This window comes from Etheostoma spectabile, chromosome 2 (assembly GCF_008692095.1).
Source record: "Etheostoma spectabile isolate EspeVRDwgs_2016 chromosome 2, UIUC_Espe_1.0, whole genome shotgun sequence".
In the NCBI taxonomy this organism is placed as follows: domain Eukaryota; kingdom Metazoa; phylum Chordata; class Actinopteri; order Perciformes; family Percidae; genus Etheostoma; species Etheostoma spectabile.
The window spans coordinates 297,818-320,982 of NC_045734.1; the positions used below are offsets into that span (position 1 = coordinate 297,818).

General features: G+C 40.7%; 1 protein-coding gene across 1 annotated transcript in view; it reads right to left on the reverse strand.

Annotated features, from left to right (window-relative positions):
• Positions 1-1,879: 1,879 nt before the first annotated feature.
• The window catches only part of LOC116694678 (large neutral amino acids transporter small subunit 3), a 46,270-nt gene continuing 24,984 nt past the window's right edge, over positions 1,880-23,165 (reverse strand). Inside the window, exons 6-15 of the mRNA XM_032524496.1 lie at positions 18,177-18,269; positions 15,602-15,735; positions 15,120-15,262; positions 11,646-11,792; positions 11,382-11,417; positions 5,529-5,661; positions 5,174-5,303; positions 4,958-5,031; positions 4,028-4,151; positions 1,880-3,870 (exon numbers count right to left, since the gene is read on the reverse strand). Coding sequence (XP_032380387.1) covers positions 3,634-3,870; positions 4,028-4,151; positions 4,958-5,031; positions 5,174-5,303; positions 5,529-5,661; positions 11,382-11,417; positions 11,646-11,792; positions 15,120-15,262; positions 15,602-15,735; positions 18,177-18,269 — 1,251 coding nt within the window. The 3' untranslated portion in view covers positions 1,880-3,633. The remainder of the gene's footprint in view (positions 3,871-4,027; positions 4,152-4,957; positions 5,032-5,173; positions 5,304-5,528; positions 5,662-11,381; positions 11,418-11,645; positions 11,793-15,119; positions 15,263-15,601; positions 15,736-18,176; positions 18,270-23,165) is intronic.

Here is a 23,165-nt window from a genome sequence, read left to right on the forward strand (position 1 = left end):
CTTAGAGATGTTTTCAACAGTTAAATCCAAATATTAAATGTTACACCTAAATATTAAATGTAAATCTGAGTCTAAACATCTAAATCTAAAGCTAAATGTTAAATCTAAATGTTTTGGGTGAAACTAAATATTTAACTAATATGCAAATTCCCAATGCCGGTAACCGGAAGTACCAAAATAAAGCTTGAGGAGGTCAGTGTATGTTTATAGTGTCAAATAATGAACAAAAACCATCTCATCCGGGGAAATAGACTATTGGACATGGATTGTCGTGATAATAACTACCTAAATAAAATAATAAACACGTTTGGAGAAACTGTATTTGAAGAGTACTTTAAATTTTTAGTGTCATTTTTTGGATGGGTGCAGGACTTATGACTTGTAGCCACTATAGCCAGCCACAAGTGGGGGTGTCCCTTTGGTGCAGATTTGAGTCGCGCATGCTCAGATCTAAAAGGTTTACGGCATAACGTGTCATACCCGATGAGAGTTGAGTCAGACCAGCTCTGGTCATGTGCAGATGTATGTTGCACATGCTCAGATTTAAGCGGTTTTCAGCCTAACGTGTCATATAATGTGTCAAATAATAAACTTTTCTCGTTTTCTCTCACAAACAATAACAGAAGATGGGAATCATTTCAAAAACATTTTAGCTATCTATGATTGTTTGATTGCTAACGTTGGCTCAAAACGCCATTCGAGTGACAGCCTTAGTTGTGTTTGATTGCTAGCTTGTAGCCAGCAGTGAACAAACTTTGTTAAGTAGGTCCATTTTAATTGTCTTGACATTACAGAAATCTCTCGTTAGCATCTTGTAGGTTACCTGTCGCAAAGTGACATTGCGCGACTCAAATCTGCACTTGACTTACATTGGCTCACTTTGACTGATCTGTCACGCCCCCGACCAGGTACGGTACTGTCGGCCATGGTCGCTCAGCGAAATATCCAATGAATAGGCGTCAGCTGAGAACATTGGCAGAGCCGTCCTGGTGGCTATACAAAATTTTTCAACAACGACAGCGGGAGGGGATAGGCTCTTCCTAGCCTTTATGCAAGTGAACATGACAGATCAGTCAAAGTAAGCCCCCTCGTGGCTGGCTACAGTTCATAAGTCCCCCACCCTTCGTAACAGTGACACTAAAAACTCAAAGTACTCTTCAAATACAGTTTCTCCAAACGTGTTTATTATTTTAGGTAGTTGCTATCACAATTATCCATGTCCAAGAGTCCATTTCCCCGGATGAGATGGTTTTTATTTGTTATTTGACACTAGGAACACACATGCTGATCTCCTCATGGCATTCAGAATTTGCATATTAGTTAACTAGTTTCACCCAAAACATTTAGATTCAACATTTAACATTTTGATTTAACATTTAGCTTTAGATTTAGATGTAACATTTAGATTTAACATTTAGATTTAGATTAAACATTTAGATTTAGCATTTAGGTGTAACTTTTAATATTTGGATTTTACTATTTAAAATGAGCGTGAGCCGCTTTACAAACAGCACCCCATATCTTCATCACCAAAATAAGGGGCGATGAGTATGAATGCTGTGATTCAGTTGACACCAGAATCAACTTAATCACCACTGATAAACAACGAAATACAAATAAACAGTACACAATTCAAGCAACACCAGTACTTTGCAATTGATGCAATCCAGTACAGTGGATATGTAATAAATACTACCTTTCTAAAGCATATAATGTCCGATACAGGGTTTCTGTATTGGATTGCAGTATATTTTAAGGTGCACCTGCTGTATATTCTGCCTAGTCTGTCTATAGACAGCTATCAGATGAGTAGCATATCACCAACAACGTTTTTTTTTATTTGTGCGTATGCTGCCTTTAAATCAAGACACTTTAACTCTTCTTAAATAAACTCCTAAACTGTGCCTGCACAAGTGGGGTTGGAGGTTAAACATCTTTAAATTATTCATTTAAATAGTCAACTTATTAAGTGAAATTTATATAATCAAATCCAAATATCTCAGAGACACTAAGAGAGTTGGTTGCCTCATTCAATGTAACAAACTGAGTTGTTGCCATGGCAACATATATCACACTGACAATTTGACAGGTGTCACACAGAAAGGCTGTTTGGTGCTGATGCTAAGAATTCAGTCCATGTCCAAACCTGTCGTGAGCTATTGCTTAAACATTTAACATTTGCCCAGTTAAATTTACGTTACAATCATAGTAATGTATGTTACATCCTTTTTACAGTTAGAGAAGGAATCACAACAAAGTAACATCCTGGGTAATATCATTTCATAAAGTCAGAAATAATGACTCCTTCAAAAAACTAAACATTTATGTCTGTTTACAGATAAAACAAATGAGAAATAACGTTCATTTGTGAGCTTTTCAAGTGTTGGTAGGTGGATGTTTTTACATTTTGTGCAGGGCCAGGCTGGAAGCTAATCAACTAAACTGCATATTGTAATGCTATAATTATGGTCATTTTAGGTTCATAATTGTGTATAGAGGTTGTACCTGAATAGGTTTACATGGTTTAATTTATAAAACAAACAAACATATTTTTGCTTCTCTTTTCACCCTGTGTGTTGAGCTAACTGTTTTAGCTACAGAGTGATGCATCACACTTCTGTTCCATCTTTGTTGGGAGAATCACACGTGCTGTAAGGACTGCTTGCCAGTCAGAAGCAGAGTATGAGGGCGTGCCATGCTAGCAGCTAGGCGAGCATAATAACGGTGTGATGAACATGATGAACGTTTGTCACGGAAGTAAAGGCTGGACTACAATAGAGCTGTTTGGAGCAGTTTGTGAACAGTGTTTTCTCTGGAAGATGGTCAGTCCCTTTGGGCTTTTTCACTTTGTGGGCGCATAACATGCAAAAAAAGATATATAACACCGGAAAGGAAAGGAAAAAGCCAGAAAGCATAAGTTGCAACACTACTTGAGTGTCATTTATCACGCAAGCGTGCTGCATTCAGTAAGTAGCTACTTCAACAGGAAAATTACCAATTCAAATTGTCACATAACCATATGTATGTTAAATATGGAATTACAAAGGCTGTGGTTGTTGCTTATGTTTATGTCCATTATCTTAACATCCCAACTTAAAGCTGGACTGTATTCTTGGGAAACGGTAGCCACTGTTACCATGAGTGGCAATAGCAAAATAATTGCACTTGGAGAAGAGTGATAAAGTCAATTAAGTGGCTCACTGATTATAAAGCAATATCCAGCAAAAGTCTGGAACATTAGCTAACATTTAGCAAGCCAAAGCTACTGGTCTTAATGGATCAAGTGAGGCGGGAGAAGCAAAACAACTGAATGTATTAAATGGAGCAAACAAATGTTTCAATATTTATGAATTCAATTTTCCATTTGTAGAGTAAGAATGTCTATTTCTTACATAGTCTCACATTAGTGGGGAAATGAAATCCCGATTCACATCATGTAAACTATTCTAACTAAAATTCATGTTGTGAACCTTAACATATCATTTGTGAATGGAATCAGAGAAAGGTCAAAGAGTATTAAACTTTGCTGTGATGTGGTACTATAGCTCAATATGTTTGAATTGTGTATTGCTATTTTTTTTGCTAGATGTCATAGTTGTCAATAATAAACAGTGATCATGAAAAACTGTTTGATCAATCATCTTGAACAGTATGCCCATTTTGTGTGTAATCATTAGCCGCATGCCCATTGGCTTGGCTCTTAGAAGTTCCACTATCTGAATGGGTTAGAGGAGCATTCTCTTTGTCAGATTGGCTGGCAGCCAACCTATCACGCTCAGCTTTTGCCCTGATCAGGTTTCTACGGTGATAGAACAGATAGCCTGGCAACAGGAAGCCAGCCAGGGAGCAGATGAGAAGGCCCAAATTGATCTGTTGTAAGGAGAGACATGTCAGTGCATGGAAGAAACATGTCATAAAACCCGTTATCCTCCTGTCTTCTCTTTGATTATGTGTGTGTGTGTGTGTGTGTGTGTGTGTGTGTGTGCGGCATGTGTGTGCGGCATGTGTGTGCGTGTGTGCTCCCTACCCAGTAAGGATCTCCACTGAGGTGTCCCACCATCAGTATGAACAGTGGCTGTTGAAGCAAAGCGAAAGCAGCACTGATCATTGACTGCATGCCAGTCAGTGTTCCAAAGTGGTTGGCTGGGTACCTAGGGAGATATAAATGATTAACACATCAGAATAATGAGGAAGAGAAGGAATGTTTTTTACCCCAATCATTGTCTTTAACCTAGCACAATAGGAAGAAAAAAAATAATATATATATATATATATATAATATATATATATATATATATATATATATATATATATATACATTATATATTTTTGAAGACCATTTATATTTTAATGCAGTTTGTAATCAAAATCTAATTTATTTCAAACAATAGCTTTTTTTTGCTGGTCACACTTAAGGATTTGACTAATATCTGGAACAATCATTCCCATCCCATAAGGTACTTATGCAATGTTGCTGCTGTCTATTTGCCAAGTACCGTTGTTGTCATTTGCTCGTAGTTGGCAAAAGTATTTATTTTAAAGACAATAACTGTCGTCACCATGAATGTTGTGGATTATCTTCAGTTAGTAAACTTCTAAACAAAGGGCACTTGTGGAATACTTGCAGAACAGGGACATGTAAGTAGTTCTTTTGGAGATTATGGTAAACTAGTGTGTGTTGTAGCAGTGTTTTAGCATTAAGAACGAGCTAGCATGTGCTACAGTTTGCCACCTCATCTCGGCTAATGGCATAGAAAGCCGTGCAGATTTTAAACAGCTAACCCGGTAACTGAAGGCAAGACACATTAAGAAACCAGTATCTCAAAAGGCTTGCATAGTTTTTTTTCAAGTTTGTATGAGTGTGGAAGCAACAGAGAAACAAAATAACACCACAATTCCTAGAAAAGTGATTTTTTCAAAATATGGGCACTTTAAGGATGCCAGGGGTGATACGCACACAGCAGCATAGAGACCGCCACAGCAGGAGTGAATAAATCCTCTCACTATGGTATGCAGAACAAAGGACACCACCTAATAGAGAAGGAAAGAACAGATTAATACATGATCGTCAAAAGTGTGACTTTATGTTTTTTTTATCTGTGTCTGCAAATTCATAGGCATTGATTCTGTAATATGTAAAATACATTGTATTCCTGTACAGTATTTTTCTAACCTGTATGGGCAGGTTGTCAATCATTGAAATTATTCCGAAGGTGACCAATAGAAGGTTGGTGAAGGTAAAAGCTCTCATGGCATTGGTCAGTTTCTGGATCTTTCTGTCTCTCTTTGGAGGATCTGATAGGCTGAAGGGGACATATGTCAAAAAAGGATGACAGCTAAGGAGCATATGTGGATGTTACAGAGTCCAAGATGCAGAATTAAGATGTGCTGTTTCCTTCATCTTTTACACTGTAGGCAAGGTAGGGTCCACTTCAGCCACCAAAAAACTCTTTCAATGGATACAAAAAGCATCTTGCCTAAGACCCAATGCCAAAACCCAAAGACAAGCCACTGGACCTTCTTCATACCTCTGCTCTGTCAGTGTGATTGCATTTTCTTCTTCACACTCCTTCAACCTCCAGTCCATTATGTAGCCAATCATAGGACATGTGAGTAGACACAACAGCTGCATTGTACCAAAGATAGATGAGTAGAAACCAACTGGGGAAGACACAGAGAAGTCCATAGAAACATGTGGAGAAAAGCAAATGGAAAACAGAGTGAAACCACTACAAACAGTATTTACTTTACTTTAGAAATACAGATTTTTTTTAGGTTTCATTTTTCAAAATGAAGATCTAAATGGTGTGTAAAAAAGTGCGGACCTCCGGGTACTGGCTCAAATCATCTGCGTGTATGGCAATACAGAAAATCTGGAAACTTTTCCTTAAGTTATCAGCCAATGCTAGCTGTAGCTTGCTAGCTTGGTTGGCAGAACGCTGAACAAGCCATTTATAGGCAACCAAAATGTTCTAATCAAGTGATATTACAAAGTGTACAGTGTATTGTCATGGGCAACTATTACATAGCATTTTTAGGGATTTACTTGTATTTTGTGTTTGTACTAGTAGATGTTTACTCTTGTTAGCATCTTGTATGCTATTTGTTGCAAAGAAATGCATGCACATCACAATTCTGCACTCGACTTGTGGGACATCGGGGAGTGACACCCCTCAGTCACATTAGCTACAAGAGACGGCAGGCTGCCATTCATTTTCAATGGGAGTTGCCATCGACGAGTTTGCCACTGCAACAAACAAGGCGGGCCAAAATAGACAAGAAGTCTACTTTATGCAATGCTGAGTGATGTGAAAAAATCATTCAAGATGGTAGAAACGCTTCCGGACATCGTATTTCAATATGCAGTATATCTGATATTTTTTGCATTTTATCTAATATATTTTGTTACCTCTATTGAGAAATAAATACTTTTAAATCCCAAAACATAGCATGCTACTATCAAAACAGAAGCGTCACCATGTGAAACGTTCCAAGAAACAAATCAATCAAACTTTAGTTCCGCAAAGCTGTAAGAAAATAGAGGGGAAACTTATTTTAGTTGTTTCCACATTCCTGGTCCTGTACAAGCTAACCTTATATTTGCATAGCGACATAAACATGACAAAAATGTTTATTATTTTAATTATTATTTTTTTTTTCTTTTTTTAATTTTTGTAGGAGACAAGATATAATTGAGGTAAGTTTGGAGACACTACCTTTTCGGTGTTGCAGTTTTTAGACAGTCCCTAAGCACTCGTCTTACTGCTGGTAGCAGCAGAGAGCAGAAGCCATCAGGCAAGTGTTGTTTAAATAAACTCCTGATGTACTTACAAACTTTCCAATCCATCGTTTTATGTAGTTACTGTAGAAGTTGTGAATCATTTCGGCCAGTATTAGTGGAGTAATTTAAGAGATACACCCATGGTTCCATTAGCGCCTGCACGAAGCTAATCAGCTGATAACGCTAACTTGCCCAATGTAACCCCACGTGAAAAAAGCTTCTGCAGGGTTGTTTGGCTTGAGGTCGTGGTGCAAAGGACCCTAGGGTGAAATTACTCCAAACCATCACTTTAAGTCTTCTGCAACACAGAATGATGTTCATCTTTTGAATTATGGTCTGTTGATTTTAAGCTCGCAGACACCGCCTACCAAGAGCCTGGGTCTGTCCAGGTTTCTGCCTAAAAGGAAGTTTTTCCTCGCCACTGTCGCATTGTTGCTTGCTCTGGAGGAAACTACTAGAACTGTTGGGTCCTTGTAAATTCTGGAGTGTGGTCTAGACCTACTCCATCTGTAAAGTGTCTCGAGATAACGCTTGTTATGAATTGATACTATAAATAAAATTGAATTGTATTGAATTTAATTGAATATATTTATATATATATAATATATATATTTATATATATATACATAATATATATATTTATATATTATATATTTATATTTATATATATATATATATTTTTTTTTTTCCCCAGCATGTTCCCTTGGATCAGAGAGGCTCTGAAATCAGGGTAGCAGCTATCGCCATGGTCCCGCTACACGTTCTGTGATGCCATGTTCAACTGCTACACTGCGCTGCCCTGCTACGTCCTGCTACGTCCTGCTACGTCCTGCTCGTCCTGCTACGTCCTGCTGTGCCTTGTAATGCCGCACAGCGTCCTGCTATGCCATGAACTACTACAAAGAACTGCTACAAACTACTAATTTTTTTTCTATTTTTTTTATTGCAACCTTCATTAACCCCAACCGGCACGTAAGACACCGCCTACCAAGAGCCTGGTTCTGCCCGGGGTTTGCCTTAAAGGAAGTTTTTCCTCGCCACTGTGCATGTTGTTTTGCTCTGGAGGAAACCATAGAACTGTTGGGTCCTTGTAAATTCTGGAGTGTGGTCTATCGTAAAGTGTCTTGAGTAACTCTTGTTATGAATTGTACTATAAATAAAATGAATTGGGAAAAAAATGAATTGAATTGAATTATATCTACTGGTACGCTCTCCGTCTTTGCAAGATTGGGAGTGATTAAGATTTTTCTTGGCACACCTACCAGAAGACTTTCAGACAGGTTGCTTACGTCCCATCTATGTCGTCAAGCTCAGTTGGAGGCTGAGCAGTAACGCTCAGCTATCACTGGAAAAGTGCTTCTAATAGCCTTCACAGGTCTCCGTCCAGAGCAACAGGATTTGTTGGTCCATTTCTTTAACTGTCTATGGGCATGACATGTTATGCCAAAAACCTTTTAAATCTGAGCATGCGCGAGTCAAATCTGCACTCAATTTACCTCTGAGAGTGACAAGCAGATCTCTACAAACCAATGGGTGACGTCACGCATGCTCTGTACACTAATTTTACAGTCAGTGGTTTTATCAGTAGTTGAAGCTGAAGCTACTGCAACTGAGTATAACGTTATAGCAGGGCTTTGTACCATGAAAAATCAACAATAAAGGCTTATAATCCAAATACTACACAACTGGACATGTCCCATCAGTAATTTGACCATGAGATTGGGGAGAAATGACCAGTATTGGCCGCCAGGATTACAGCTATCTTAAGGTAGGGTGGCAGTAGCTCAGTCCATAGGGAGTTTGGTTGGGAACCGGAGTGTCATTGGTTCAAGTCCCTGTATGGACCAAAAAAGTACGGAGTGTGGATTGGTGGCTGGAGAGATGCCACTTCACTTCCTTGAGCAAGGTACCGTACCCCCCCCAACCGCTCAGGGTGCTGGTTCGGCTGGCAGTCCACTCACTCTGACATCTCTACATGTACAGATCCTGAGCGTATGTGTGTGTGTAATTCAGGACTGTGTGTGATAACTTGAGTGTGAACTGTAATTTCCCCATTGGGTATCAATAAACAGATTAAAATTAAAATGAATTAAAAGGTAGCATTCAGCAACTTAATATTTAGCACTAGGTTAACGTTAGATTGTAATGGAAAAAAGCAGCACTTTCTACAATCAAGCATCACAGATAAAGGCTTCTGAATCAAACACAACCCAATAGGACATGTTTCAGCAGGAAGGCAATCCGAAATTTGGGAGAATTTAACAGATTGGAAGCCAAGATGACAACTTTAACTGTCTTTGGCATGTAGCTAACGGCATGTCCTATAGTTAGCAGTGACACTATACTACAGTCCCTGACAAAAGTCTTGTTGCTTATCTATTTTTTAAACACCTGCTATTAACCTGACTTTTAATTAATCAATGGGTGTAAAAAATAGTCCTATGAAAAGCTAAAACCTCCAAATGATGTTTAAAGCACTGAAATAAATTAGTTTCACTGAAAAAAGATTATCTATTTAAAAAAGACAGACAGGTCAAATTTGGGAAGACAAAGTTTTGTCGCCTATACAGAAATTGAACAAATTTACCGCAAATACTAAAATATGTCAACAAATTAAATAGCGTGCTGTGAGATCCAAATTTAATATCTTGTATGACTTCCATGAGCTTGAAGGACTGCATCCATGCGGTTTGGTAAGGATTCATTCAATGTATTTATGAAGTCATCAGGAATAGCTAGGAAGCATCTCGAAATGCCTCCCAGAGTTCATCAATATTCTTTGGGTTTGGTCTTCCATGCTTCCTCTTTCATCCTACCCCACATATGCTCAATATGTCATGTCTGGTGACTGGGCAGGCCAATCCTGGAGCATCTTGATCTTCTCGCCTTGAGAACTTTGAAGTGGAGATGAAGAATGCGATGGAGCACCATCCTGCTGGAGAATTTGGCCTCTTTTATGGTTGGGAATATAAGAGGTAGCTAAGATTTCTTGGTATTTGAGACTGTTGATGTTGCCTTCCACCCTGCAGATCTCTCGCACACCCCCATACTGGATGTAACCCCAGACCATGATTTTTCCGCCACCAAACTTCACTGTTTTCTTGGTGAATCTTGGATTCATGCGGGCTCCAGTAGGTCTCCTGCAATATTTGCGGCAACTGTGGTGTAATTCAACAGAAGATGAATCTGAAAAATCTACTTTCTTCCACTTCTCCAGTGTCCATCCTTTTAGCAGGCTGTGGGCCTTGGCACATGCCACACTGTCTTTCAATTGTCTTTCTTTTAGTGCTGGCTTCTGGGCACTGATTCAACAATGGAGGCCATTTCAAGACAGAATCCGACAAACTGTTCAGGTGGACACAGGGAGTTCAGGGGACCAGGTCTGGTGGAGCTCTGCTGCAGTGGAAAATGGGCTGGCCTTGGATTTTCGAGCCAACAAACGGTCCTCTCGAGCAGTTGTCTTGCGGGGTCTGCCTGACCTGGGCTTGTCAAAAACATCTCCAGTGTCTTCAAATGTTTTTTTAATCCTCTGTACTTGACGCTGAGACACATTGAAGGTGTCTGCCACATCAGCAGTGGATCTGGTCTTCATTCTCTTGATAATCAAAACTTTAGTCTCAGGGTGAATCTTAGGCATGTTTGCAGAGGTCTAGGTGCAGTTGATGTGAAGGTCTAGTGTTTTTATACACACCTGAGACCTAACTGATCCACAGGTGAAGCTCATATGACAAGGCAACAACACTAATGTCTTTGCAAAAATTGACTCAATGGGCTTTACCAAGCTGTGAATATTAGAATACTTTTTGATAGTTTCTTTTTGCACTGAAACCTTATTACAAAAGCTGTTGGGATTAAAATGACTCATTTCTTGTAAATAAATCTTGATTAGAAATATATTTCAGCGGCACTTCAGGTCAATTTGCACACAAGCAACAAGACTTTAGTCAGGGACTGTTTATATATATATATATATATATATATATATAATATATATATATATATATATATATATATATATAATATAATATAACAGCACTTTTATACAGTCAATAATCGCAGATAAAGGCTTTTTAACCAAATACTACACAACTGGGAATGTTTAGGAGTAATGTGACCTGGAATTGGGGAGAATTTAACAACACTGGCAGCCAAGATGACATTTTACTGCCATTAGCATGTAGCTACAATGTTAACACCAATCCAGTCCTGCCTACTTGGAGCAGATGACCAATCATAGCAGGCCGGCTTAGAGTTGTGTAACACTTAGCCAAGAGTAGAAAAACTGTTGAAACTGGAGTCTTCAGAACAGTTGGAAATCTAAAATACGTTTACCTCATTATTTGAATTTGAAATTTATCATGGCCACGTTTAACATGAAAATCCTACATAATAATATCGTAAATGTGACAGAAAATATATATGTCCGCTTTAATAATAATTTCTAATTTCCAATGGTCCAAATGCTCTCTCAAAGGTGTGAAGATTTAAATATGTCAAGTAAACACACAAAATACAACTGGAAACATCAGTCAAAACATTGTAGTCCACTTAGCCCAGTGACAGCCTGTCCAATCTTAACACTGAGCCTCTTTCCTCATACCTTGTTCCTCCACCTCCAACTGCAGCTCTTCAGAAGCTGAAACAGACAACAGCTTCAGGTCAGGGATCACCATGTATGCTTTAACACAATATTAGTGGCAACATCACTCTTCAGTCAGTTTTTGTCAATATGAAATTCTTCTAATCACTTCACCTATAATGACCAAGGAAACCAAACAATATTGATGCTCTCATCATTGTTTGGTTCAACCTAGGGGTATTTAAATTTTTTTAAACAAATATTCATGTAGGTTATTATTCTTACGATTGGGGTCGCCGTAGGTGACCAGGAACTCCAGCATCTTGTTAATTGCACCCATAAAGAAGATCAACCTCAGCTGGGTCATTGCCATGGTGATGATACTCCATAGAAAGATGGGGGTGCACACGGAATGACAGAGTGGCACTGAGCCTGATGAGAGAGAGAGATAATGTGTTTCTAAGGGACTCAAACAATTCAGCCAAATTGTTGCAGTTCACTGGGAGATAGATAGATAGATAGATATGATATAGATAGATAGATAGATAGATAGATAGATAGATAGATAGATAGATAGATAGATAGATAGATAGATAGATGTTTATTGATCCCAAGAAAAATTGGAAATTCCTGTGTTACAGCAGCAAAATCAGTCACAAAGCACAGAATATAACTATAAATGAAATACTAGGAATAATATAAATACATACAATATACATGAAATAATAATATGAATAAAATAAAAGAACAAATATTTGAATATGTACAGGATGGGAAAACAAAAATGTGCAACTGCTTAAAGAATATGCTAAGATGTATGCTAAATGTAAATTAACCAATTGTGCAGGTTGCACTTAGTGCAGTAGTGTGGTGTCCAAAATTGTCATCTAGCACCCAGTGATGACATGTTTAAGAGTTTTATTGCCTGTGGTAGGAAGGATTTTTTGTAGTGGTCTGTGTGGCATCGAAGCTGTCGGAGCCTTAGAGAAGGTGCTCCTCTGTTGGACCAGTGTGGGGTGGAGAGGGTGGTCAGGGTTATCCATGATAGATAACAGTTTGTTCAGTGACCTCCTCTCCACCACAGCTTCAAACGTGTCCTTCCTGATCCGTTTGTTCAGTCTGTTTGTGTCGCTGGCTCCGGTGATGCTGCCCCCCCCAGCAGATAGCGGAGGAGATCAGAGCGCTGGCCACAACAGACTGGTAGAAGATCTCCAACATTCTGCTGCACACATTGAAGGATCTCAGCTTCCTCAGGAAATAGAGTCTGCTCATCCCCTTCTTGTAATCAGCAGTGCTGTTGACCTTCCAGTTCAGCCTGCTGTAGATGTTGACACCCAGGTATCTGTACTCCTCCACCATGTCCGCGTCACTTGATGTAAAATCGCTTTGAGTAGTTGTCAAGACTAGAAAAGCGCTATATAAATACAGCACATTTGCATTTACATTTACTTCCCAGGAAGCAAAGGGGCTGCGGAGCCGTTCCCTTCCTCCTGAAGTCGATCACCATCTCTCTTGTCTTATCCACGTTCAGCAGCAGGTGATTCTTACCAGACCACTCCACAAAGTCATCCACCAGTGCCCTGTACTCCCCCTCCTGTCCATCCCTTATACACCCAACAACTGCAGAGTCATCAGAAAACTTCTGTAGGTGACATGACTGAGTTGTACTGGAAGTCTGTGGTGTATAAGGTGAACAGAAAAGGAGACAGAACAGTCCCCTGTGGGGCCCCCGTAACACTCACCACCACATCAGACAGAACACGGTCCAGGCGGACAAACTGTGGTCTGTTGTTGGAGTTGGAGTTCAGTATCCAGAATGTTTCTCTTTTATTTTGAATGGTACTTTTGTAGAATACCCTGGAATTGGAGTCACATTATTACCATTCAGAACTTCAGATGTTTTTTCGTTTTTTTTTTACAACATCTTTATTATGTTTTTTCTTCAAAGGGCTCATACAGTATAAAAGAAGACAGCCATTAAGTAAAAAATAAAGCCCTCATTTTAACCCACCCGCAAACTCAACAAAAAAAACACTAGACAGCAAAAAGGTAAAAAAAAACAATAATAATAAAATAGAAGGTTTGCACACTTGAGGCATACTCAACGTAGTCAGTCAAGATGAGGTACTGTAGCCATTGCATGTCATCTGGAAATACACTTCGAGACCTCGAACCATGCTAGAACTTCAGATGTTAATGGAGGGAACTCATACTGTACATCAGTGTCCTAATGTTCATTGAATCAGTATCCAAATACACTGTAGAGTTATTCACTACCAACAAAGAACTTGTTTGAAACACTCTCATTAAGTGGCTGAGACTAATGAAAGCATGACACACATGATAAGTGACACTTTTAATTAAAGCCTGAGGGAGTTTCACACAACACTGTAAGAAAACAGTAGTATAGTAAAATAGTAGAAGAATCATTTCAAATGGTATTGGTTGTTGAGAGGCTTGTCTTCCTTAGGCTGAGCTGTAACTCTGCTGCACCAACTTTGACATTATTTTAAAGTATCTGTCTCTTATGAATCCCTAACTTTATAGAAGTGCAACACAAAATTGCTTGAGTCTTCTTCTTCTTTACATGCTCAAAGCAACCACAACTAATAATACACACACAGGACTTTTCACTCATTTTACCAAACCACAAAACTAACATGACAAGTATGACAAATTGGAACTGGCTGCTTTGCACCAGGAAACAGAGGGTTTTGTGTCATATACTCTAAAGAGAGTTCTATCCTGACCAGGCTCCTCTCTTTACCCTGTCTCTCTTAGTTATCCTTTGATAAAGCTTATAGTTAGGGCATAGAATTGAATATTGTTAGGGAGTGAGGAGTCGCAGCGTCCGCCTAACCCGGCCCACCTGCTTCTCGTCATAGTTGTCAGATCTATCTATCATATAATCATTAATATAATAAAGCTAGAGGGAGGCAGGGCGATACAGCCCGATCCGGTTAGGGAGAGTTCTAGCCCAACCAGGCTCCTCTCTTTACCCTGTCTCTCCTAGTTATGCTGTAATAGTTTTAGACAGCTGGGGACATCCTTTGACACACTGAGCTCCTCTCTCCTCTATCTATCTATCTTTCTATTTTTCCATTTGTGTGCATCCATGTCCCAGAAATGCTTGTTACAAACCTAGCTCTGGGGAGTCACTCTCCGGAGTCCTTATGTTCTTTCCCCCAGCATGTTTCCTTGGATCAGGGATGCTCCAAAACCATGGTAGCAGCCGCCATGATCCCGCTACACGTTCTGCAATGCCATGTTCATCCTGCTACGCTCTGCTGTGCCCTGCTGCGTCTTGCTGTGCCTTGTAATGCCACACAGTGCCCTGCTATGCCATGAACTACTACAAAGAACTACTACAAACTACTATTTTTTGTGACTGTTACCGCCACTCTTCATTCTAACCCCAACCGGTCGTCAGACCAAGAGCCTGGGTCTGACCGAGGTTTCTGCCTAAAAGGAAGTTTTTCCTTTCCACTGTCGCACTGTTGCTTGCTCTGGAGGAAACTACTAGAACTTTTGGGTCCTTGTACATTCTGGAGTGTGGTCTAGACCTACTCTATCTGTAAAGTGTCTCGAGATAACTCTTGTTATGAATTGATACTATAAATAAAATTTACTTGAAATTGAATTAAATGTGTTTCACACATTTCCACTCTGATGAGAAGTGGAAATCTGGTAGAAACCTCCATATTTGTTGTTTAACACAAATTTATAAATGTAAATACAACAGGCGACAATATTCCTTACCCTGGGTTGTTGTTGGGGAGTCTGTTTGCTGGGGTTCTGGCTGCTTAGGTCCCATCATGTCTTCCATGACAGTCACATGGGTGATGTACCTGTCCCCAGTCATCTTGTCCTCTGTCACAACTCCACTAAGTTTCACCTTTTTACTACCAAGAAAAGACAAAGAGATTGAATCTAAAATAACTTCAGCCCTTACAAGCCATTGGCAAGACAAGTAATGATCTACACCTGTCATCATCTCAAAAACATTTGAACCTGCAGAGTGTTGGACATTATATCCATGATTACTTTACTGAACATCTGCTTTCAATTCATGTAGTGTCAAACATGGAATTTAATGGGCATACCAATATAGAACCTAAAAGATGGGGGGGGGTTTATAGAATAGCAAGGCAAAACTCTTTTCTGGGATTTTTAGGAATGATTGTGTTTGGGTGTGTTTTCATTTGAGTATAATGTGACTGCAGGATGTAGAGTACACTGACGTGTATCTGACGTCTTCAGGTGCAGGGAAGGATTCAGCAGGCCAGTTTAGGAAGCAGTTGATGAAGACCATGCATGCCATACCAGACCAAACCCACATGATGACGCGGAACGACACGCCTAGGTCATAAATCAACTGGAGGGGTAAGCAGTTGGACGGGAAGGAAGAGGAGGGTTTGGGAGTAAGAACGGTAAAGAGAGAAACACGTAGAAAGGTAAAATGATGAGTAGAACAGAGGGCGAGAAAGAAAATGTGTCAAAAACTAAGTGTACATAGGCATGTTGTAAACTTGACATATGGCGTCATTGTGTATGCAACAACATAGGTCATCACTGAAATCAAGCAAGTTGATGAAAACAATCCTAAATCTTTTTTTTTTGTAATGATTGTGTTGAAAAGTTATTCTGTGCTGATTAAAATTTGATGTTCAAGTAGATTTGTGCATGCATGCGTGTCTGTGTGTGTGTGTGTGTGTGTGTGTGTGTGTATGTGTGTGTCTGCATAGCAACAGCTTATTTGAGGATTTTCAGTCAGGATTTAGAGTTAATCATTGCACAGAGACAGCACTTGTGAAAATTACTAATGACCTCCTAATTGCATCAGACAAAGGACTTATCTCTGTACTTGTGTTATTAGATCTTAGTGCTGCATTTGATACCATTGACCATCATATCTTATTACAGAGATTGGGACATTTAATTGGCATCAAAGGGACTGCTTTAAGCTGGTTTGAGTCTTATTTATCAGATTGATCGCAGTTTGTTCATGTTAACAATGAATCCTCTGTGCACGCCAAAGTTAGTCATGGAGTCCCACAAGGATCTGTGCTTGGTCCAATCCTGTTCACTTTATATATGCTTCCTTTAGGCAATATTATCAGGAAGCACTACATAAACTTTCATTGTTATGCAGATGGTACTCAATTATATCTATCAATCAAGCCGGATGAAACTAATCAGTTAGCTAAACTTCAAATGTGCCTTCAGGATATTAAATCCTGGATGACCTGAAATTTTATAATGTTAAACTCAGGTAAAACTGAAGTTATTGCTCTGGGACCCAAGCACCTCCGTGACGCGTTATCCAAAGAGATAATTACTCTGGATGGCATCACCCTGACCTCCAGCACCACTGTGAGGAATCTTGGAGTTATCTTTGATCAGGACATGTCCTTTAATTCCCACATAAAGCAAATTTCAAGGATCGCCTTTTTTTTTCGCTGCTCGAAAAAGTCCATAAAGACTCTTCAGCTGATCCAGAATGCTGCAGCACGTGTTCTGACCGGAACCAGGAAAAGAGATCACATCTCTCCTGTTTCAGCTTCTCTGCATTAGCTTCCTGTAAAATCCAGAATAGAATTTAAAATCCTTCTTCTCACCTACAAAGCTCTTCATGGTCAGGCACCATCTTATCTTAAAGAGCTCATACCTTACTACCCTAGCAGAGCACTATGCTCCCAGAATGCAGGGTTACTCGTGGTTCCTAGAGTCTCTAAAAGTAGAACGGGAGCCAGAGTGTTCAGCAATCAGGCTCCTCTCCTGTGGAACCAGGTTCCAGTTTGGGTTCAGGAGGCAGACACCGTCTCCACATTTAAGAGTAGGCTTAAGTCTTTCCTTTTTGATAAAGCTTATAGTTAGGACATAGAACCCGGCCCACCTGCTTCTCGTCATAGTTGTCAGATCTATCATATAATCAACAATATACCCTACCCTAACCAGGGTTTGTATCACATCCCCCACTCTGACCTTCCTGACCCTAACCCCAACTGTTTCTCCCACTACCCTAACCAGGGTTTGTATCCCATCCCCCACTTTGACCTTCTTGACCCTAACCCCAACTGTTTCTCCCACTACCCTAACCAGGGTTTGTATCCCATCCCCCACTTTGACCTTCCTGACCCTAACCCCAACTGTTTCTCCCCCTACCCTAACCAGGGTTTGTATCCTATCCCCCACTTTGACCCTCCTGACCTTCCTGACTTCCTTTGACACACTGAGCTCCTCTATATTTCTATCTTTCCATTTATGTGCATCCATGTCCCAGAAATGCGTGTTACTAACCTAGCTCTGGGGAGTCACTCCCCAAGTTTTTTTGTTCTTTTTTCCCTGGCATGTTCCCTCGGATCAGAGAGGCTCCAAAATCATGGTAGCAGCTGTCGCCATGGTCCCGCTACACGTTCTGCGATGCCAGGTTCATCTTGCTACACTCTGCGGTGCCCAGCTACGTCCTCCTGTGCCTTGTAATGCCCACAGTGCCCTGCTATGCCATGAACTATTACAAAGAACTGCTACAAACCACTATTTTTTCTATTTTTGTTATTTCTACTCTTCATTCTGACCCCAACCAGCCCATCAGACACCGCCTACCAAGAGCCTAGGTCTGTCCGAGGTTTCTGCCTAAAAGGAAGTTTTTCCTCGCCACTGTCGCACTGTTGCTTGCTCTGGAGGAAACTACTAGAATTATGAATTGATACTATAAATAAAATTGAAGTGAATTGAATTGAATTGAATTGAATTGTGTGTGTGTGTGTGTGTGTGTGTGTGTGTGTGTGTGTGTGTGCGCGCGCGCATGCGTACCTTGACACCAGGGAAGGTGACGGCTGAAGAAGCATAAGAACCAATCATCAGGGAGAGGATGGTTGATCGTACATTCCCAAACATGTTAGGCAGCTAGATTACAGAGAGAAAGATTAATAAGAAAAGAACCTTACATAATATCAAACAAATATATGAACCATCAGTCAGCCCTAAATGTGATCAAATAAGCTGCAGCTGAAATCTATTAATCAGCTGTGAAATTTGCATAAAACAACATATGTAATACCGATTAAACTAAATCACTGTAATGAGTAAACTAATGTAAATTCTCAGTGATTCAAAATGCACTTTGAAAACTTTTCTGGCTGTAAAAAGGAAGATTTTCCTTACCCTAACCCTAACACCATATACTTGCTCTTGGGAGGGAAATTGTTGGGTCTTTTGTAAATTATAGTGTGGTCTACACCTACTCTATCTGTAAAGTGTCCTGAGATAACTCCTGTTGACAATTGAAATTAACCAGAAGGCGGTGCTATTGTATTCCTATACACACAAGCTTTGCATGTAAAGGGGAAAGTTGTGCTGAATAACACACGTACGCACGCACACATACACACACACACACACACACACACACACACACACACACACACACACACACACACCACACACACACACAGCTCCTCTGTCTGAATGTCACCCATCCTTGTGTTACAACAACATGGCGTGTGAGGGTTTGTGCATGTGAACATTCTCTGGCCAAATAGATTGGAGTGTGTGTGTGTGTGTGTGTGTGTGTGTGTGTGTGTGTGTGTGTGTGTGTGTGTGTGTGTGTGTGTTGGGGGGGGGTACAGAGTCTTACTCTAACTATAGACACAGCTGAAGCGCTGTCAATCACACAGCACCCTGCTATTATATTCTAGAATCAATCAATCAATAATTAAATTTTATTTATCATATGTAATCTTATAAGGTATAATTTGAGTGAATTGACAAATATATTTATAGTATGTCAAGGCAGTGTCTTCATTTAGGATACTAGAAGGCCTGAGGTTACATTTGACAGACATTTGTTCAGTGGCACTTTTATGTTCAATTCAATTTGTTTGACAAAAGAATGTTGGAAATGAAAGCAATTTGTTGTACTTTAGCACATTACTGAAAGCAGCGAAAATACAGAACGGAGTACATTTTAATTTCTGTTTATTTATAGCAAGTTATATTGTTTTTTTGTGATACAATTTTTATTTTTATATTCAGAAAAAATTGTAAACATAACATTCACAAACAGTTACAAACAACACACTGGGACATAGGAACGTGTCCCAGGGCACAAGATCACAGAGAGGAAAAACGATATGGAGGGAGACAAAACAACATAGGCAGAAACAGACAAACAAACAGACACACACACAGACAGACACAAGACAAGGTACCAATCTCAAACACAAACAAAAGAAAAGGCTACAGCATTGCCTTCAAGGACTCCAAAGTCTTCCCCGGGGCTCCACCCACACGAGCCATCAAAGGTTTTATGTACGTGACATCCAAAAAAGAAAGGATCCCTAAGCGAACAGATAAGTCATGAAGTGGCTTCCAACTGGTTGCAATCATTCTCTTAGCAGCCATAAGTCCAGCAAACACTGCACGTTTTCGAGCTTTAGTGAGCTGGAAGGCTGACAGGTCAATTATAACCTAAAAATTGACAGTAACAGGCACAGTAATGGATACCATGCCACAGTTTTTTAGTTTTTTAGGCTGCACAGTAAATAACTTCCGGATAGGATGGATGGGCAAAGGCCTGCCAAGGGAGACCGTTTGCCTTGAGTGGCGACCTTAACTGAAGGTAAAAGAAAAAAGAGGTACCTGGCAGACCGAATGCATTTTGTAAGTCAGAAAAAGATAACAAGGCAACCCCAACAAAAATGCCTTTTTGACAATAAACTCCCCTTTGTTCCCACTGAGGAGCCTCCCATCAATCAGGATGGCTGTATTATTGAATAATGGGGAAAAAGTTTGCCAGTTACAAGCTATATGGCAGTACGTTTCAGCTAATCTCAAAGTCTTGATAAGATGAGAGATAAAGGGGCCAAAGCGTAGCTGGCACTGTTTGTTTGAAACATTGGCAAACAGAACGTCATGGAGTGACCAAGGCTCTGTCATAGCACTCTCTAAGGTACACCAGCAGTCATCGCAAGTTATATCGTTATTGGGATATTCAACAAAATTATCGCATATCACATATTTTCAAAATTTTGTGCAGCTCTAATTGATACCTTTATCCAAACCTCAACAGAGAGAAAAGGCTGTTTCCTGGGTGGTTCAGATCTTTGATGATTCTACCAGCCATTTTCTTGCAGCTCCTGTTATAAATGTCCTTTAGGGCACAGGCTATTGTATGTTTAGCCAAACAAACTGTCTGTCCTAAAAGGAGGGCTTCAGAAGTGGGGACAGAGTCCTGTATAACCAGGCCAGGAACACACTGACCAAAGAGATCAAGGCAGCTAAGAGGAGCTATGCTGATGAGCTGGAAAACAGCGAAAACAACAGCGAAAACAACGATCTTCGGACAGTGTGGAGAGGCCTGCAGACACTCACAAACTGCAGGAGACCATCCCCCAACACTGCTGGTCCTCAATGACTGGCTGACGAGCTGAATGGTTTTTACTGTAGGTTTGAAAAGCCCACAGTCACACCCCTCCCCCACACCAACTCACCAACTCACACTTCAGTCAGTCACCTTGCTCATTTCCTCTGACCACTCACTTGCACTCACGATCTGTGAAGTGGATGTGCGCCAGCTCTTTCAGAGGCAGAAGACCAGAAAGGCTCCTGGCCCAGAGGGTGTGTCACCATCCTGCCGGAAAATCTGTGCCAACCAGCTGGCCTCCATCTTCACTAAGATCTTCAACAGATCTCTGGAGCTATCATCCCAGTCCCCCAAAAAAACCTCCATCTCTGGACTAAATGACTACAGGCCTGTCGCCCTGTAGTCATGAAGTCCTTTGAAAGACTAGTGTTGGCCCACCTGAAAGACATCACAGTCTCCTTGCTGGACCCCTTGAAGTTTGCCTACAGGGCTAAAAGGTCGGTGGATGATGCAGTCAACTTGGGACTGCATCACATCCTGCAACACCTCGACTCCCCATGGGCTTATGCAAGGATCCTGTTTGTGGACTTCAGCTCGGCGTTCACCACCATCATCCCGGACATCCTCAGCACCAAACTCTCCCAGCTCACTGTGTCAGCCTCCACTTGGCAGTGGATCACAAACTTCCTGACTGACAGGAGTCAGCAGGTGAGGCTGGGGAACATCACATCCAGCACACGGACTATTAGCACTGGCGCCCCCCAGGGGTGTGTGCTCTCCCCATTGCTCTTCTCCCTCTACTTGACTGCACCTCAGGAGACCCATCTTTTAAAACCTGAAGTTTGCTGACGACACAACGGTTATTGGCCTAATCCGGGACGGTGATGAGTTGGCCTACAGACGGGAGGTGGATCAGTTGGCTCACTGGTGCAGTCAGAACAACCTTCAGCTTAACACGCTCAAAACTGTGGAGATGATTGTGAACTTCAGGAGGAGCCCCCCCACTCTTCCCCCTATCCCCATACTCAACAGCCCTGTGTCTGTTGTGGAATCCTCCAGGTTTCTGGGATCCACTATATCCCAAGACCTGAAGTGGGAGCCCAACACAGACACCATCATCAAAAAGACCCAGCAGAGGATGTACTTCCTGCGCCAGCTCAGGAAGCTCAACCTGCCCAAGGAGCTTCTGGTCCACTTCTACACAGCCATCGTCCAGTCTGTCCTCTGCACTTCCATCACTGTCTGGTTTGGGTCTGCCACCAAAAAGGACAGGAGCAGACTACAACGGAAAGTTAGGACTGCAGAAAAGATCATTGGTGCCAACCTGCCCTCCGTTCATGACTTATACACTTCCAGAGTCAGGAAACGGGCAGGAACCATCACTGCAGACCTATCTCACCCCGGACACAACCTGTTCCAGCTTCTCCCCTCTCAGAGCACTGTACGCCAAAACCAACAGACTCAGGAACAGTTTCTACCCACAAGCCATCACTCTGGTGAACAGCTGACTTCTGACCCACAGTGTCGGGTTCAATTCTGGTCAATAACCCAGTAATCACTGTCTCTACAGCACCCGTTCACTGGTTCCACTTATTATTCCACTTATTTAGTATTTATTCATCATTCTCATATCTCACTTATTATTTACTATTTATTCATCATTCTCATTCACTATTCCAGAGCTGTTCATAATGTTCATACTTTATATTATAATACAACAACATATTACTATTTATCCCAACATCCTTTGCACTATGGCCCACATTTAAATACTTTGTATTGCACTCATGCCTCTATATTATTTTTGTTTCTGTTTAGAGTATGTATATATTAGTGTGTATATATTGTTTGGTTGTTTTGTATGTGTAAGCACATTGGGAGCAACGAAATTTCAAAGTAAAATTCCTCGTCTGGGTCCTCATACCTGGCAAATAAAGCTGATTCTGATTCGGATTTGCATTTGATTTTACATTCCTGTTCTGTGCTGTTTCCAGCTGTTTCCAGTTTTTAAAGGGGGGCTTCAGATGAAGCCAGCGAGAGACAGAGAGAGGAGTCAGTAGCGTACCAGAGCCAGCGGGCCAGTGGTGTTCTGTTTTGTTGGTTGTTATTCGTCTTCCCTTTGAAGATTGTTTTCTGTTTAGTTGGCTTTTCAGGGTTTTGGCCGCTGATGTGTTGCCTGTAAGTTGCCTCAAGCCCGGCACAACTTCAGAAGATAGTCTACATAGGGGTTTGGGTTGGTTAGGCAGGTTCTGAGGAAGTTTTTATTTCCGTGAGATGAGGCTGGATGCCTATTGTCATGGGCTTAATATCAAACTTAAACAAAACAGCTTTTGATTTATAAATGCGTCTGTGTCCGACCCGACTTTAGGTCATATCGATAAATGTACAAAAAATGATCTGCATGAGATCACGGAATATTACGGTATTTGTGTGTCTAT